A 15,136-nucleotide genomic window follows, 5' to 3' on the forward strand; every position below is an offset into this window, starting at 1 on the left:
TTTTCTAAAGAAATTACTATATCATAGTCTTAGCAGATATGTATTGAGTTATAGTTTACATGCATAGAAAAGCTCAACAACATGTTTGTGCTGTTATAAGAATAATTGACATTCATTTCTCTTTAAGTGAAACAACAGAGTCCAGATACACAGCTTGTGCCTATAAGGTCAGAATGTTTGCTCAACCCGCATATTTGAGGTTTTGCAGTTCAGTTTGATTTCAACCAACTCAACAGATACCAAAAATACTTCAGACAGAAATTACTTAGGCCACTTTTATTCAAAGTATTTACATCACCAGGACTGCATAATCTTTCTGCTATTAATGAATAATAATTAAATTACATAAACAATTGAATGTTTTTCATATACAGTTGAAACTAGAAGTTCACATACATTGTATAAAAAGACTCATAACCTTTTTTTCTCACTGTCTGACATTAAATCAGACTAAACTTTTCCTGTTTTAGTTCAGTCAGGATTACAGTCATTATTTCTATTTGCTAAATGGCAGAATAATGAGAGAGAATGTTTTATTACTTTCTTTAAAGTCAGAACTTTACATTTCATTAATATTTGCTAGCACTGCGTTTAAATTTTATGACTTGGGTCAAACATTTTGGTATCCTTACACAAGCTTCTCACAATAGTTTGCTGGAATTTTTGCCCATTCCTCTTAACACAACTGGTGTAACTGAGTCAGGTTTGTAGGCCGCCTTGCTCACACATGCTTTTTTGGCTGTGTCCACACATTTTCTATAGGATTGAGATCAGGGCCTTGTGATAACCACTCCAAAGCATTGACTTTGTTGTCACTTTGTAACTCATTTAGCAGTATGCTTAGAGTCATTGTCCATTTGGAAGACTCAATTACACCCAAGCTTTAACTTCATGGCTATTGCCTTAAGATGCTTCAATATTTCTACATCATATTCCATTCTTATGATGGCATTTTATGAAGTGCACCAGTCCCCCCTGCAGCAAAACACTTCCGCAACATGTTGCTGCCAACCCCCATACTTCACAGGATTGGTGTTCTAAGGCTTGCAAGCTTTTCCTTTATTCCTCCAAATGTAACGATGGTCATTATGGCCAAGCAGTTAAATTTTAGTTTCATTAGACCACAGGACACAGGCCTTTGTCCCTGTTTGCATTTGCAAACTGCAATCTGTCTTTCTTATTTTGCTTTTGGATTAATGGCTTCTTCCTAGCTGAGTGGCCTTTCAGCCTCTGTTGGTACAGGACTCGTTTCACTGTTTTTAATGGTTTTCTTACCAGCTTCACCCGGCATCTTTACAAGGTGTTTTGCTTTTGTTCCATGGTTGATATGCACATATCTTGGTTTTTTTCTTTTGATTTTCCCATGATGTCACACAAGGAAGGAGTGTGTATGTGGTGTGCCAGAAAAATACATCTACAGTTGTGCCTTCAATTAACTGAAATGTCAAATAAGCTTCCAATGCCTTAACATCATCATTTGAGCTTTTCCAAATTGTTTAAAAGCATAGTGATCAGAAGATTTGTAGTCACACATATGGGGAGCTGCTATGCAGCTGGCCAACACTCACTGTCTTCCTCAAGGACACTTTGACACGTGATCAGCGGAGCTGAGGATCAAACCAACAACTGCAGTATTGGTGGATGACCACTCCACCTTCTTGCACCACAGTCAACCCACAGAGATGCAGACTGAAGAATACTGGTTGTATAGTGACAGAAGCAAAAAATCACAGGTTTAACATTTGGAAAGTGGACAGTTTCTTAAATTCACTTTCAATTCTACTTATAGTATGTTCAATTGATATTTACTAGAGCAGTAATCCCAAAGCAAACACTTGGCTAATTAAATATTTATGAAATTGTCAGTGTGGTGAAAGGAGTAATGTACCAAGATATCAGTACTGAAAACCTGTTGCACAGCACTCAGGACTTTAGACAGCTTCACCTTCCAACATCACAACAATCCTAAACATGCAGCCAAGACAACAAAAGGAGTGGCTTAGGGACAACTCTGTGAATGTCCTGGAGTGGCCCAGCCAGAGCCCTGAGTTGAACCCTATTAAATGTCTCTGGAGAGACCTGAAAACAGCTGTCCTGGGACAGTCCCCATCCAACCTGCATTCACTGCCATTCAAAGTAGAATGGCAGCCATAATGGCAGAACATGATCTTTATTGGGTTAATCTGGGATGAAAAATTATCTTTTTATTTACCATTTGATGTCTTTTAGTCATTAGTTTTTTATTAGGCTAAACTCCATTGCCAAGTAAAAAGATCCTTGATAGGATTTGTCTGGAATTTTCAAGCTGTTCCTGATTAATTTCTCAGAAACTCTTTGTCTTTATATTTTAAGAAAATTATTTCAATAACATTGTCTACTCATGTTAAAGTAAAATTTGGCTTAAAATAGGGATCACTGAATGACCAATGTAAAATTCACTCTGGCATGTTAATGTCAATCAAATAACGTGCTCAAAGCTACAGTACTGTATGTGCTTATAGTGAGGACAACTGCAGCCGTTTACTAACCTTGAAATTTGCTTAGCTACAGTATGTGTACTTTGGTCCCAAGCACAGCACCCACTGTGCATTTGTAGAAGAGCAACAAACTGGTTAGTCAGAAAAAGCAGTACAACGTAATCTCTTTGTGTTTCTATGCTGAAAACAAACTGTTGCTGATGTATAAATTAATAGGATTGGTTGCTTGACATTATTTGTTGTCCACAGAGGCTTTATTTAGGATGGGAGGTCTCTCCCGAAGGCAACAGGGCACATGGCCTGCACACATCCATCCACTGTGTTTACTTCTTAAATCAGGGGCGAATGACAAAAGAATTCTACAAAATAAAGAAACACGTCTACACACATCAGACGTATGGTTAGAAATCTGTATGTTTCACTGGAAGCCGTTGGATTTCTGTGGCCTAATAAATCTGTGCATCCTGAATTTATAGGTTATCAGTCTTCTATAGTTTATTATTGTAATACCTTACATTTCAAATACTGCAGTACACTAATACTGTTGGCAATGTAATATTATAATACATCAGTGTAGAAATTAAACTGACCTAAACAGCTTTGACCAATTATTTATTTTTAGTACTGTTCACTGGATAAAATGTAATAATGATTATTTTAGCCTGCCTACTAGAACCTCCACTGTTTACTTAGATTGTTAATATGTGACAGTAATGTCAAAGTGTTTCGAAATTAAATATAGATCTGAAGATTTATCTGGGAATTGCTTCTCATCTCCCAATGAAAGAAAGATAGTTTCAGGCAAAAAAAAAAACAAAACAAAACAAAAAAAAACTGTTTACCACTGGCTAATATCTAGATGTTGCAACTTTTTTGGTAATATCAGTTGATGATCTGTTCCCTTACCTTAGCCTAGAAAGTACAACCAGACACATGCAATGGTTTGTAAGTCCCATCTGATAGTATACTGATACACGTAGTACACGTTCAAAACCTTTGTTAAAGCCGCACAATGCTTTGTGTAGAATTTTTCTTATTTTATAGAGTTTGCTCCTGCACTGGGGCAGCAATAGCCTTTGTGTTATATCCCACAAAAATTTAGAATGAGAAACGACAGATTAAATAGCAAAAAACACTTTTGCATGTATTTTTGGACACAAGAGTACAATGTTTCTAAAATATTTGAATTTCAAATCAACTGATTTTGTGTCAAATGTTTTAATTTTTTCAAATCTTAAGGCCCAACATTAAAACCCCACATTCTCAAAAACACAAAAATAATACTTGTCCACAGTGTTAGCTAAGGCTCTAAAGCAGAGAACTTCATCGTAGTAGTAGCAGTAGTAGTAGTAGTAGTAGTAGTAAACTCTTGAACAATGAGACAGGATTGAGTAGTTTGTCTAAATTAACTGGTGTTTTTAACTAAATTACGTACAGCATTTTTGGCAAGTGGCCATGGTAGAAGCAGGATATTAATCTTCACATTTGCACAACACATCATTGTAATAGATGATAGAACAGCCAATAACTGCTTTGTTGGTTTCAACAGCTCACCCTGCAGTCGATAGCTCTGTACATTTACATCAGGTTTGAAGACATTCAGATGTGAGAAAACGACATGAAACAAAGACACCTATTTAAAGTATTGAAGAAAAAAAACCCTTTTAAGTTTACATTAGTTCTTTTTATTTTAGACTAGCTCACATGCTACATGATGTGGATTCTCTGTAAAACAATAGCAGCCCTCTTCAGACTAGTGTGGCACAGTTTGTGACCAGGCCAACCCTACACCAGGACATGACTGTTGATTGTATTAGTTAACCCAGCTATTCTGCATTTTGTAGGAGATATGGGGTCACCCTGAAATTGTTTGATGAAAAACACAGAATCTGGTTGAGCGGAGATATTTTAGGTCCATTCTTAAAAGGTTTTGGGGGTTCTTAAGCAGATCTGCAATCAAACAAAGGCACAAAAAAAGAGCATAAGATGCTTCTCTTTTATCATGATCTTATTTTCTACTGACTAAAACTAATGGTTTGTGAACAAAAACAAATGGTTCCCAACAGTTTTAGTAAATATGCGGTACGCACAAAGGGATAAATGCATTACAATGTCTTCAAAGGTTTTCAAAATAAAGCTCTTTTCATTTTCTACACATCATGGGAAACAAAAAAAATCATGTGAACACAAAAACCGATTGTCCTTTGAAACCACATCTCCTGCTTCAAATTAATGTTTTTTCGCAGCTGAGCTGCTCCACTGCTTTTCTGCAGTGCAAGTTCTCATTTACAGATCTAAAATCAGTAAAATGTATTAGATGCCAGGCCAGTTCAGTATATACCTTGTTGTATGTGCAAAGTAAACTCAACATGTTTGTAATGTTTTACTATGGAGCGTTTTGTTAGGCCAGAGAAATAAAAAAGTGCATGCACGGATTAATCTTACTTCGTAAAACTGTGACAACTGAACTAAAACATTCATAACCACTGTGGGAGTGTACTAAAAAAAACATAATACATTTGCTTTTGAAATTTTGCTATATATATATATATATATAGTTCTCCATTTTAAAAAAAGGTTAATTTTTTCAAATTATTTTAACATACCATGCACATTTTATGTACATTGTCTTGTAACTGTATGTTGAGTGAATCATTTAACTAGTCAACTCAGGCGTCTGCTGCAAGAGGTGCTGCTTCATGTCTCTGGGTTTTCTTTTCTACTCACGTCTTTTCCTGGGTTTTGACTCTTCCGCCCTCAACAAAGCACTGGTTTCTGCTTTTTTCCTCCATCTGTCAGTTTCTTAAGTGCTGACATCCATCTACTAAGCAGAAGTAACATTTTCCAGAGCTCAACCAGAGTTGCTTCCCTTTTTGTGACTGTTCACAGTATTTTCTGCACTTTCAAAAACATCACTCTGGTCGTTTACTTGTGGAATGTCAAGTCTCTGCTGCTCTTAGTCCAGTCACAGCAGCTTTACCTCTCAACCCTGACTTTGCATCCTCATCAGTCCAGCTTGCGAGCTCCAAGTTTGAGAGGACCTTTAGCAGCTTTGCGCTCTGCCCGTTTTGCCTCCAGTTCTTTCCTCCTTTCCTCCCGTTTCTTCTTCGACAGCTCAGCCTTGCTGAGACCTGGGCAGCAATATATAAAGAAAAGTTCAAAGCAAAAGCATACAGTAATTTAGGTGATTGCCCTCAATCACAAATACTTGATGATCAGAGTGTAGATCTTTAAGACAAGAAGTAAATATGATCCAGTGATGCGGCAGATGAACTAAAAGTAGAACATTTGCTCAAGGGTTTTATTAATGTGCATCATTTTAAAAAAAATATCAACCAAGGGTTTCATTTTAGTGATGGAGACCAGCTGAGAGACTTACCCTGGCTTCCATCCACTGACTCCCAGCTCTCCTCAGTTCCCCAATCTCCTGTAGTCTCTGCAGCCCAACCATCTCCACCCTGATGAGGAGAAAAGCATCACACAAATGACTGCACTTAACACTTTCTGACTCACTTTATTTGCCTCATTTCATTCTTGATTTATTTGGGCCTGTACATCTTCATCTCCATTTATTGACCCATTGAAAGTTACATTTATTTGATGAGTTGTGCTTCATTATGCAGGCTCAGAACAGTTTGAGCCAGTAAAACAATTCCACAAGAATGTAGGATTTTCATCTGTTGTTCCATTGCTTTGGTTTGTTACATCACTTTAATGACTGCTGACATTCTGTTCATTTCAAATCTAATCAGCACTAGTTTATTCTGTAGATTTATCACTTTTTTTATCCTTTTATCACAATTCTGTTGTTCGCCTCTCACCATAGATGCAGAAGTGCTGGCTGTGTTTCTCTGCGACACACTAGCAAACAGATCATTTTGAATGTTTCCCTTTGCTGTGGCGCTGCTGTCCCAGTTGTACTCGCTGGTTAACCGCACTCCTTCAGGCAGGGGGAGAACCTTATTAACCAAAGTTGTGTCAGTCTCCTCCTCCCCCCAGTCATTGCCCCAGCCCTCCTCGCCAGCAGAGCTCTGACCCTGTCCTTCTTTCTCGTTGGACCAGCTGTCATCAGCGTCCCATCCTGAGCTGCTCCAATCAGAACTCTGCTTTTTCATCGCCATGGAGGAGGATGACCGGTCTGCCTAGATATGGCAAAAATAATGAAAATTGAAATAAAGGCCAAGTGAACCCTGATCAAAAGATTGGCAAGTTTATTCACAAAAGCCCTGTTTGCACAAAAAGTGATTTTCCCCCACTTTTGTGGAACTTAGTTCCTTAGTGTTTTCTCTGGAGGAAAAATAGTCTCGATTTAGTTTTGTGCCATAGTTCTACACCTTAATGTCTGGGGGTAAACTTCCCGAAGGTTTAGGAACGTTTTGGGCAGAAGCTGTAGTGCCAAATGCCCGATTGATCAGATAACCCCTGGCACAACCCCTGGGCTGGGGGGGAGGGTTATTTTGTTTTGCTTGATACCAAAAGCAAATACTTTGATTATACAAATACAGATAATAGGTGGTAAGTGAATTCGAACAGAATTTGCTTAATTTTTCAGGGGCTTTGTCCCTAAAATGCATCAGAGGGACTTTTACTCCAGGGGAGGTTTTTGGATCTAAAACATAACTAATTCCATAAGTTCTTATGGGCAGGTGCATCAAATCACCAACTGACTGTGAAAGAACCAAAGCCTTCTACAGTTGTTCTTCATTAACAACTTTCACAATAATTAATGAAGTTTACCCAATAAAAGTAAACTTCAAATAAAATGCGTACAAGTGATAATTAATGTGTGAGACTGTTTTTGGTTCTTTCACAGCATAGAAAACCCCAAATGTAAAACATTCAATTGGTTTTCACTTGCTTCTAATATGATACCTAAATTCTGGTATAATGTGATGGGAATCAAGCCTATTCAGTACAACCTGTGGAGGTAACAGTCTTACAGAGTTGTATGATTTTCACTCATAGTAGTGGTGTCAACCATATAGTTGTAGTGTTGTTAGCATCAAACGTTTTAGCACTGTATTATTTATAGTATAATGGAAAAAAGGGCTCATACTCCTTTGTCACTGGCCTTCTTTTTGGATGAAGCCATTCCTGACCAGTCTGTGTTCCAGTCGTCTGCCTCAGTATGGCCTTTCACTGGCTCCTTGAGGGAAAGAGACAATCACTTATGACATGATTATACAATTATGCATCAGCATGATGTAACACAAGGACATGTCTCAAATATTATTATTTTTTTATTATTTTCTCTTTCAGTCCTACCTCCAGACTTCCCCAGTCCTCTTCGTCATCCCAGCGTTCACCTACTGATTGATCAACACTGTCAGTCACTTCAAGAGCTTGTGATTGGTTGGCACGACTAGAGGCCGGGTGGTGAGTCATAGAGGATTGTGGAGTTTTATTTTCAGAACCTGTAAGCAAATGAAACAGAAGATATAATGTTAGCAGATTGTATATTTAGGGCTTTGTAGGACCTGGTTATATAATAATTTGATTAGAATTTCAGACCAAATTGGGAACAATGAAAACCTTCTTTTTTCTATGAAATCCATTTTTGTTTCAAACCTACCAGTTGCAGATAGTGCGTCAGTGACACTCGTAGGGCTGATGGCGTTGGTAGGACCGTTGCCCTCGGCTGCTGAACCTCCTTCAGTCCCTGGAGCGTTGCGGATCAGCTTAGAGGTTAGTGAGGACATGCCAGTCACAGCCCAGCCAGCCCAGCTGGAAGAGGCACCAGCAGGCTGTGCACATGAAGCTACATCCTTTTCTAAAGGACCAGAGAAAGATGTTTTTAGTGTTTAAAAATGCTAAAGTGCTGGTGTATGCTGGTAATCCTGAAAGTGTTCTAGTGTATTCTGGTAAACAAAAATGTCTTTTGAAGCATGTGTTACATACCAATGTCAGCCAGTTTGGAGGGGTCTTCTGACACAGTCTCCAGCTTAGAAAGAAAACTCTTGATGGCTTTGAATGCCTGACAGAGGAAGGGCAGGAGAACACATGCTAAGTAGAACATTTGTAAACATATTTCACTGATGACTAAAAAAATGGATTTGCAGAGGTTTAACAACAGTATACAAGACCGAATTTATAAGCCATAAAGAGTTGGATAAACAGCCAACAAAGCCAGCTACATTCAACTATCTCATATCCTGTTTTTTAAAAAGAAATTGTCAAACCAGTGTGATTTGTATGAGCCAATGTGTCCAAGCCTTGCATGATTACTGTTCTCAGTTAGTTACAACCAGTGTAACAAATTGGTGGAACATTGGTCAAAGATTTGTTCCATGGTTGCATCTGACTACATTCTGTAGTACTTGAAGTATTCCGTATTCTAGTACTCCCTTGTCTACTACTTCTTTTGTAAGAAATAGTTGTATTTACCATTACCTTTATTTTTTGGGGTCTTCAGCACTTGTAACTAATGATTAGCTTGAGTTCAACCAGTATTTTTCTACTATCTTTAAATAAAGTGGGCATTTTCTTGATGATGAATATGAAATCTAAATGCTCTTGATAAATACATTCAATATTGAGACATTAATCTGTGTTCTTTTCTCCATGATATCATTAATTTGCAGTCAAGCAATAAAGCAAATAAAAAAGAGAAATACAATGCAGTAACCAATCATGATTAGTCGTGTGTACCTGGTCTCTGACACTTTTATCAGGATCGACCGTAACAGTACAGAGGGTGGGCAGGATGCGGGCAGCGATCTCAGTTACACTGTAGTAATTGTGTGTAGCAGCAAAGCCCAGTACACCGGCAGAACGCGAAGCTGGGAAAGGGTCTTTTGTGGCTCGTGAGAAGGCAGAGATCAGAACTCGCTGTCGAGTCTGTAAATAAATGTACAAAAAATTTCTCCATTCAAATACATTCCTTGCAATTTTTGCTTTAAATGAATTATATGTATATACATGAATTATATGTACGACTCCTTTACCCCAGCATTGAGGTAGGAAGCAATCTTGCCCAAGCAGACAGTGGTGTTGCAACGGATCGGGCCTTGTTCATCTCTGGCCTGCAGCCGGGCGAAGTGGCGCATTAGTTCCTGGTTCAGGTTGGTCTCATTCAACTTGGGAGCCAACAGCAACATAGACTGCAGGGGGGAGGGCAGAGAATTGTTAAGGGTACAGTAGGATGGAAACATTCAATGAACAAGATTTACTGTATGTAATAACACCTCCTGGGGAAGGGCAAGGTTTAAGAGTGGAAGCTACCTTAACAGTCTGTTCCCTGATGGCAGGATTAGTGTCTGTGAAGCCGTGAACAACGTGAGGAAAAATCTGGGAGTTGACTGCTGCCTCATTCAGATACAGAATAAACTGCTCCATCTGAGGCCAGGAGACACAGACAGAAAAAACGAAACAATGTTTGTTTCAGTAAATTATTTTATCCTGTCTCAGCAATTTAAATAAACAGACAGGGATATAATTTCCTACTTTGAACATCTTTTTAATTTTCTGCATCTAGAGTGGCACCTGTAAAAATTAATGGCTGATGGAAATTTTGAAGGAATTCGAAACATAACTAACATGCCAACTAAGTCACTGCAGAAAGTTCCCAGAAACCACATACCTGCTGCAGAAGTCGAATTCTCATTGCTCTGTCTGTGGAGGAAAACATTTTAACAATAACAGGGATGATTTTCTGTTGGTACTCTTCAGCTGACAGGAACTTCCCCACCTGGCAGACAGAGGGACATTATTAAGATCAGAATGCTTAAAAATGTGGGTCTAAGTGTACCTTCCTCTAAAGATTAGGCCTTAACTAGGCATAAATAGAAATATAACATAATATGCCTTGCTTTAATTTCGGTTGTAATATGGTTTTGTTATTGTTTTACTTAGCAAATAATCCGAGAAACTGTGAAATGTTTTCTGATAGTTTATAAGAGGTGAAGGTTTCCAGGGAGGTAAAGATTTACCTTGAAAAGCGGCGTGAGGACAACAGCACCAGCATTGCCAAACTCAAAGGCAGTGAGCAATTGAGGCAGGACCTTGTGTTTGCAGAAGTCTTCAGGGAAAGAGTCCAGATTATCACTCAGATCCTGGAAGAACTGCTGCTTCTCAGCTGGTTCCTTGATCTAGTGAGGGCCATTATAAAGGTGATATTTTAAATTCTACTGTTATAATAAATAATAATAATATAAATTATAACAGTTTAAGATATGGTAATCTAAATTGCATTTGCACAGTTAAGACACATTTCTCTGAAACAGGTTTATTTGAATAATTTGCTCGGGTTAAGAGTATAGATTAATTTGTTACAACAACCCAGCAAATTTTGGCACTTACTTCACCAAAATAAACAATGTAAACCCAGAATACTTCAATGAGAAGATAAGCAGTTTCTTTCTTTACACTTCAGGTGAGGACTGATTTATAATTAAACTCAAAAACTATTGTTAAACATGAGGACTACGGACCTGGATCTCCTCTAGGAAAAGGTTGCTATCTACAAAGCTGTTGCTGAGGAATCCCCCAGGGGTTCTACAGTTCTGGAGAAAGCGGGCTGGATTTGGTCGAGCTCGAGGGTTGGCACCAACCAGCTCACAGTAATGAGGGACCAGGGCCTTAGGAATCTGCAGGCACAAAAAGAAGGACAACTCTAAACAATGTGTCTCCATGTCACAAACTAAGTTTGCTTAGCTTGTCAAGTTCCTTATAAGAGCATAGGCACAGACGCTACTAACTGTTCCAAAATTCGATTTGAAAATGCCTCTTCTTTAAATAAACATAAGATTTTCCCTATAATAATAATAAAAAATTATTATTATTATTATTATTATTATTATTATTATTATTATTATTATTATATAGAATTTTATTTTAAATATTCCTATTTTTAGCAACTGATAAATACTAGCAGTACATCAAAACATACACATGGACAACATTCATTTTTAACACCCATGACAACAACCTGAAGTATCTTTAGAGTATTTAGAGGTACATACGTCATTGAATCAATAATAGCTGTGCTTTATTTACCGAAAGTAAGTGAATACTGTGGCGTACCTTTCCCAGTGAACGAAGAGAGGAAGTGCGAGGTAGCGGCCCATTGAACACTTCCCAAATCAGACAGCCTAGCCGCCACACCTCCCCAGCCCTGCAACAAACAAAATACAACACAGCTCACATCTATCTATCTATCTTTTTACATAGGCCTATTATGAAGCTCAAATAAAACCCTGTCATTTCTGCACTTTCTCCAAATATTCTTATTGTTCTATGCCTTTACTTCCTATATAACAAACTACTTATTTTAATCTACTTGTCAGACTCAACATTGTTGTTTCTTTCTCACCATTTCTCTCCACTGCTGTTTGACATCTCTGGTGGATCATACTTCTCCATGTCTGGGTAAATAGCCTTTGGGGCAGGAAGTAAGACACCACTTGGGTCACCCTGCTCAGGGGCCACATGGTCAAGTGACCCCAATTTCCACTCTCCGGCTCGATCAACAAAAACTGCCCATACACCCAAGTTGTTATGGAGAAGATGGCAGTCACTGACCAGGAAACTTAGTGCTTTCTGTTGGAGGCGGCAAACAGCACAAGTATAGTAAATGGTTAGACAATGAGAGTAGGGTATGGTAAAATATAGCTCCCCTTGAAAGTACAAAATGGTATACTGTTCTGTCCTTACCACTATCTGGTGCAGACCCCATGAGATCTCCAGTTCCCCAGCACCACCGTTTTCTGCCTTGGCCTTCAGGTGGACAGCCAGGGGTGTCACCTGCTCAGTGACGAGGTACAGGCTCTTCTCTGTCTGTAATAAACACAAGCAATGTTAACTGTTACTACTACTATATTACAACATTATCATTATGACAGTATTTTTTAATTACACCAGTCTCACTGTAAAAACACTCTCACTGACTGAATGAATAAAAGAGCTAATAAAAACTACACTAGTACATATACCTAATATTAGAAACACAAATGACCCAATAATGTTTACCTTTATGTTGTTTGTGTTGTATTAAATGGTAATATAATTGTGTTATACATTAAAACTCTCTTTTGATACTGATGTCTGGGATATTTGGATGATTCGTCTGATGTTAATCTTCCATTTATACAAAATAACAGTACAGGAAGGTTTTGCCATAGATTCATAATAAAAGTAGAATTATTACCAGGACTCACCAATCATATCAAGTGAAAGACAACACAGCTGTGTACAATCAGTAACATTTAAATAGAATGACTCTAGGTTAATAAGCTGGGTCACTCATCAGTTGCTGCTCTGTTTTATGCTCTGTGGTAAGTTTTATCACAATTATGAATGTGAAGCCAAAAAACTTAGAGAAGGCGACAGACAGTTAAAGCAAAGGTTTTGTTAGCAGTTTACTATCATGTTTCCCTTGACAGATTAAATATAAGATTCCTTCCAATGGCAGGTCATGTTATAGATGCTCCGGTTACAGCTCAGAATAGAGCTGCTGTCATGTAAACTATAATATCATATTATCAGTAATCAAATATGCTGACACTATGTAGTACACTACTCAGTATGACAATACTAAAATCAGTCACAGTCACATGGTCACACTCACCTCTGTCTGAACGAAAACATGCAGAAAAAAAAAGTGAAAATGAGACAACTAATAAAATGATAGTTACACAGCAAGACAAAATAACTAATAATTTTTTAAGAGTATTCAGAGAGACATAACCCTCTAAACGTCAAATGATCGCAGTCTGTGCAACTGACCTCACATCAAAGCCCATACCTCCAATCCATCGACATAGGCCAGGATGTTAGGGTGCCGAAGGGTCTTCATACGCTTGACGGCAGCCTTGGCTAACTGGGTCTGCTGGTCTGTTCCCTGTGCTACCTCGTACACAAATACAGATACCGGCTCTCCATTGGTCTGAGGAGACAGATTGCAATTAAACGAATCACTCACATACATACATGTGACACCTACAATATTACAGTACGAGACATTTATGTTTCACTAGACCAATAAGAAGTTGTAAACTAAAATACGGAACAATCATATTAACACATCACATTTAAATAAATTACAAATAACATGTTTTAGTGTGACGGAAGCAGGAAGCTGCTAGTCGGTTATCATGTGGCCCTGTAGTGATGAGGGCGGACAGCTTACAATCAGCTTCTCTTCGTTAATTATCACGACTGTGGCTTGCATGATGCACTGCCAGCGATGAGGAACAAAATCCCTCTCAGTGTAATTAAGCAATAGCCTGAAAACAAGTTCAATAACTGTTATTAACTTGGCTGAAACTGGGTGACGTGGCGACAAGTACGTGTCTTTCTCTCGGAGTAAACAAATCCCGAGCTCGCTTCGTAAGCGACACACAGCGATCAGAAAATTTAAATCAGCATTGACATCTAGTCCACAAAAGAGACGAATAACACATTGACAAACCTGACATGTTAACACGCCGATATAAAACCGGCCACTGTGTCTAAAACCTAAATCAAATTAAGCGTATGATAGCCAAGGGCCTATGTTGCGACGCGAGCTAATGCTAATCATTGTGTTAGCAAAGGATCGATTGCTACTAGATTAGACTATTTTACCTTGCGCTTCCCCCGATGTAGAATCCATATTCCAGACTTTTCTTGGGTGTCTGGTAGAATTTCATAAGCAAAGTCTTTAACTGGATCCCTGGCAAAAAAGGACCACATCTCCTCTTTCCTTCACCACTCATCAAACACACATACAGACAACTGATGTACAGACCGCTAGAACGGGCAATCAAGAAAATGGCACGGATGTAAAATGGTTCCGACTTTGTACCTGCTCGTTGGTTCCGCAGAAGGATGGAGTCAATCAACCTCTTCAAAATTATTGGAAATTATATACTGAGTAAAAAGCTATTAGTTGTTATGGCACCACGTGTCGTTATTTGATAGGGCAGCTAACTTAATCAGAGGTGCGTTTGGTGAGATTAGTGCTTTGCATTTACATTTAGTCATTTAGCAGACGCTTTTATCCAAAGCGAATTACAAGTGAGGTACAAGCCAAGCAAAAATCTAAGTCAAGGAGAAAACATCAAAGCAAAGTCCTATCAGAAAAGTGTTCGCAGTTCACGAGATGCAAGTGCGAGAAAGAGCAGAAAGGAAGTTTTTTTTTTTTTTTTTTTTTTTTGAGAGGTCTTCCCTGCATACTTCAGGATCCTGGAGTCAATCATGCAGGTCCATGTCAGATTGTAACCATTCTCCTCCCAGCCCATTGTATTATACACTGCAGTCTGCTCTTCTAGCCTGCAGTTTAGGTAGCAATCAAAAAATGATGGAGCAGGCCTAGAATGGACTTAACAATAACAGCGCACCATTAGTGACTGTCAGTTTACTCCTCTTCATCTGTACCACAAAGCATATCCTTTGCTGCACCCTAGGTAGGTGATATTTTTATATCCACCATCGTGCCCCAGTGATGAAACAAACAATCCCAATGTTCCAAATGAATGATCTTTCAACTTCTGGCACCGCTCAGTATGTACTGATAAGTGGTTAATGAAACTACAGTAACTAAAGCTGCATTTGTAAATTGTGCCCAAACCCTTTTTTGGTGACCTATAAAACCAAACCTTTTCAAATTTCAGTTTGTAGCAATAGATGGGATGGACTTTTTCTGAACACAATAAATTGATTGCAGTCAATATCAAAGAACA

At 38.4% G+C, this 15,136-nt stretch overlaps 1 protein-coding gene across 4 annotated transcripts; it reads right to left on the reverse strand.

Annotated features, from left to right (window-relative positions):
• Positions 1 to 3,676: 3,676 nt before the first annotated feature.
• On the reverse strand, positions 3,677 to 14,232 carry scyl1 (SCY1-like, kinase-like 1). Of its 4 annotated transcripts, none has more exons than XM_067518201.1 (18): positions 14,040 to 14,232; positions 13,219 to 13,359; positions 12,129 to 12,251; positions 11,788 to 12,014; positions 11,499 to 11,589; positions 10,907 to 11,062; positions 10,406 to 10,564; positions 10,057 to 10,164; positions 9,699 to 9,812; positions 9,422 to 9,577; positions 9,126 to 9,314; positions 8,376 to 8,451; positions 8,050 to 8,247; positions 7,743 to 7,891; positions 7,549 to 7,620; positions 6,299 to 6,619; positions 5,857 to 5,935; positions 3,677 to 5,608 (listed from the first exon to the last, which is right to left on the reverse strand). In XM_067518201.1, the coding sequence occupies exons 1-18, from the start codon at positions 14,145 to 14,147 to the stop codon at positions 5,484 to 5,486; spliced, it is 2,592 nt and encodes an 863-aa protein (XP_067374302.1). In that variant the 5' UTR covers positions 14,148 to 14,232; the 3' UTR covers positions 3,677 to 5,483. The 4 variants fall into 4 exon arrangements, with proteins under 4 accessions (XP_067374302.1, XP_067374299.1, XP_067374301.1 ...); XM_067518198.1 differs by having other exon boundaries at positions 7,534 to 7,620; XM_067518200.1 differs by having other exon boundaries at positions 7,549 to 7,623.
• Between the last annotated feature and the right edge of the window lie 904 nt (positions 14,233 to 15,136).

This window comes from Channa argus, chromosome 10, assembly GCF_033026475.1.
Source record: "Channa argus isolate prfri chromosome 10, Channa argus male v1.0, whole genome shotgun sequence".
Taxonomy (NCBI): domain Eukaryota; kingdom Metazoa; phylum Chordata; class Actinopteri; order Anabantiformes; family Channidae; genus Channa; species Channa argus.

Bases quoted from the DNA above. Each gene is read 5' to 3' on its own strand.
- scyl1 (XM_067518197.1), bottom strand. From the start codon at position 14,147: ATGTGGTCCTTTTTTGCCAGGGATCCAGTTAAAGACTTTGCTTATGAA. The intron at 9,315-9,421 runs GTAAAGGAGTCG...ATTTATTTACAG, and splicing joins CTTCCTACCTCAATGCTGGG to ACTCGACAGCGAGTTCTGAT. The intron at 5,609-5,856 runs GTAAGTCTCTCA...ATTGCTGCCCAG, and splicing joins GTCAGTGGATGGAAGCCAGG to GTCTCAGCAAGGCTGAGCTG.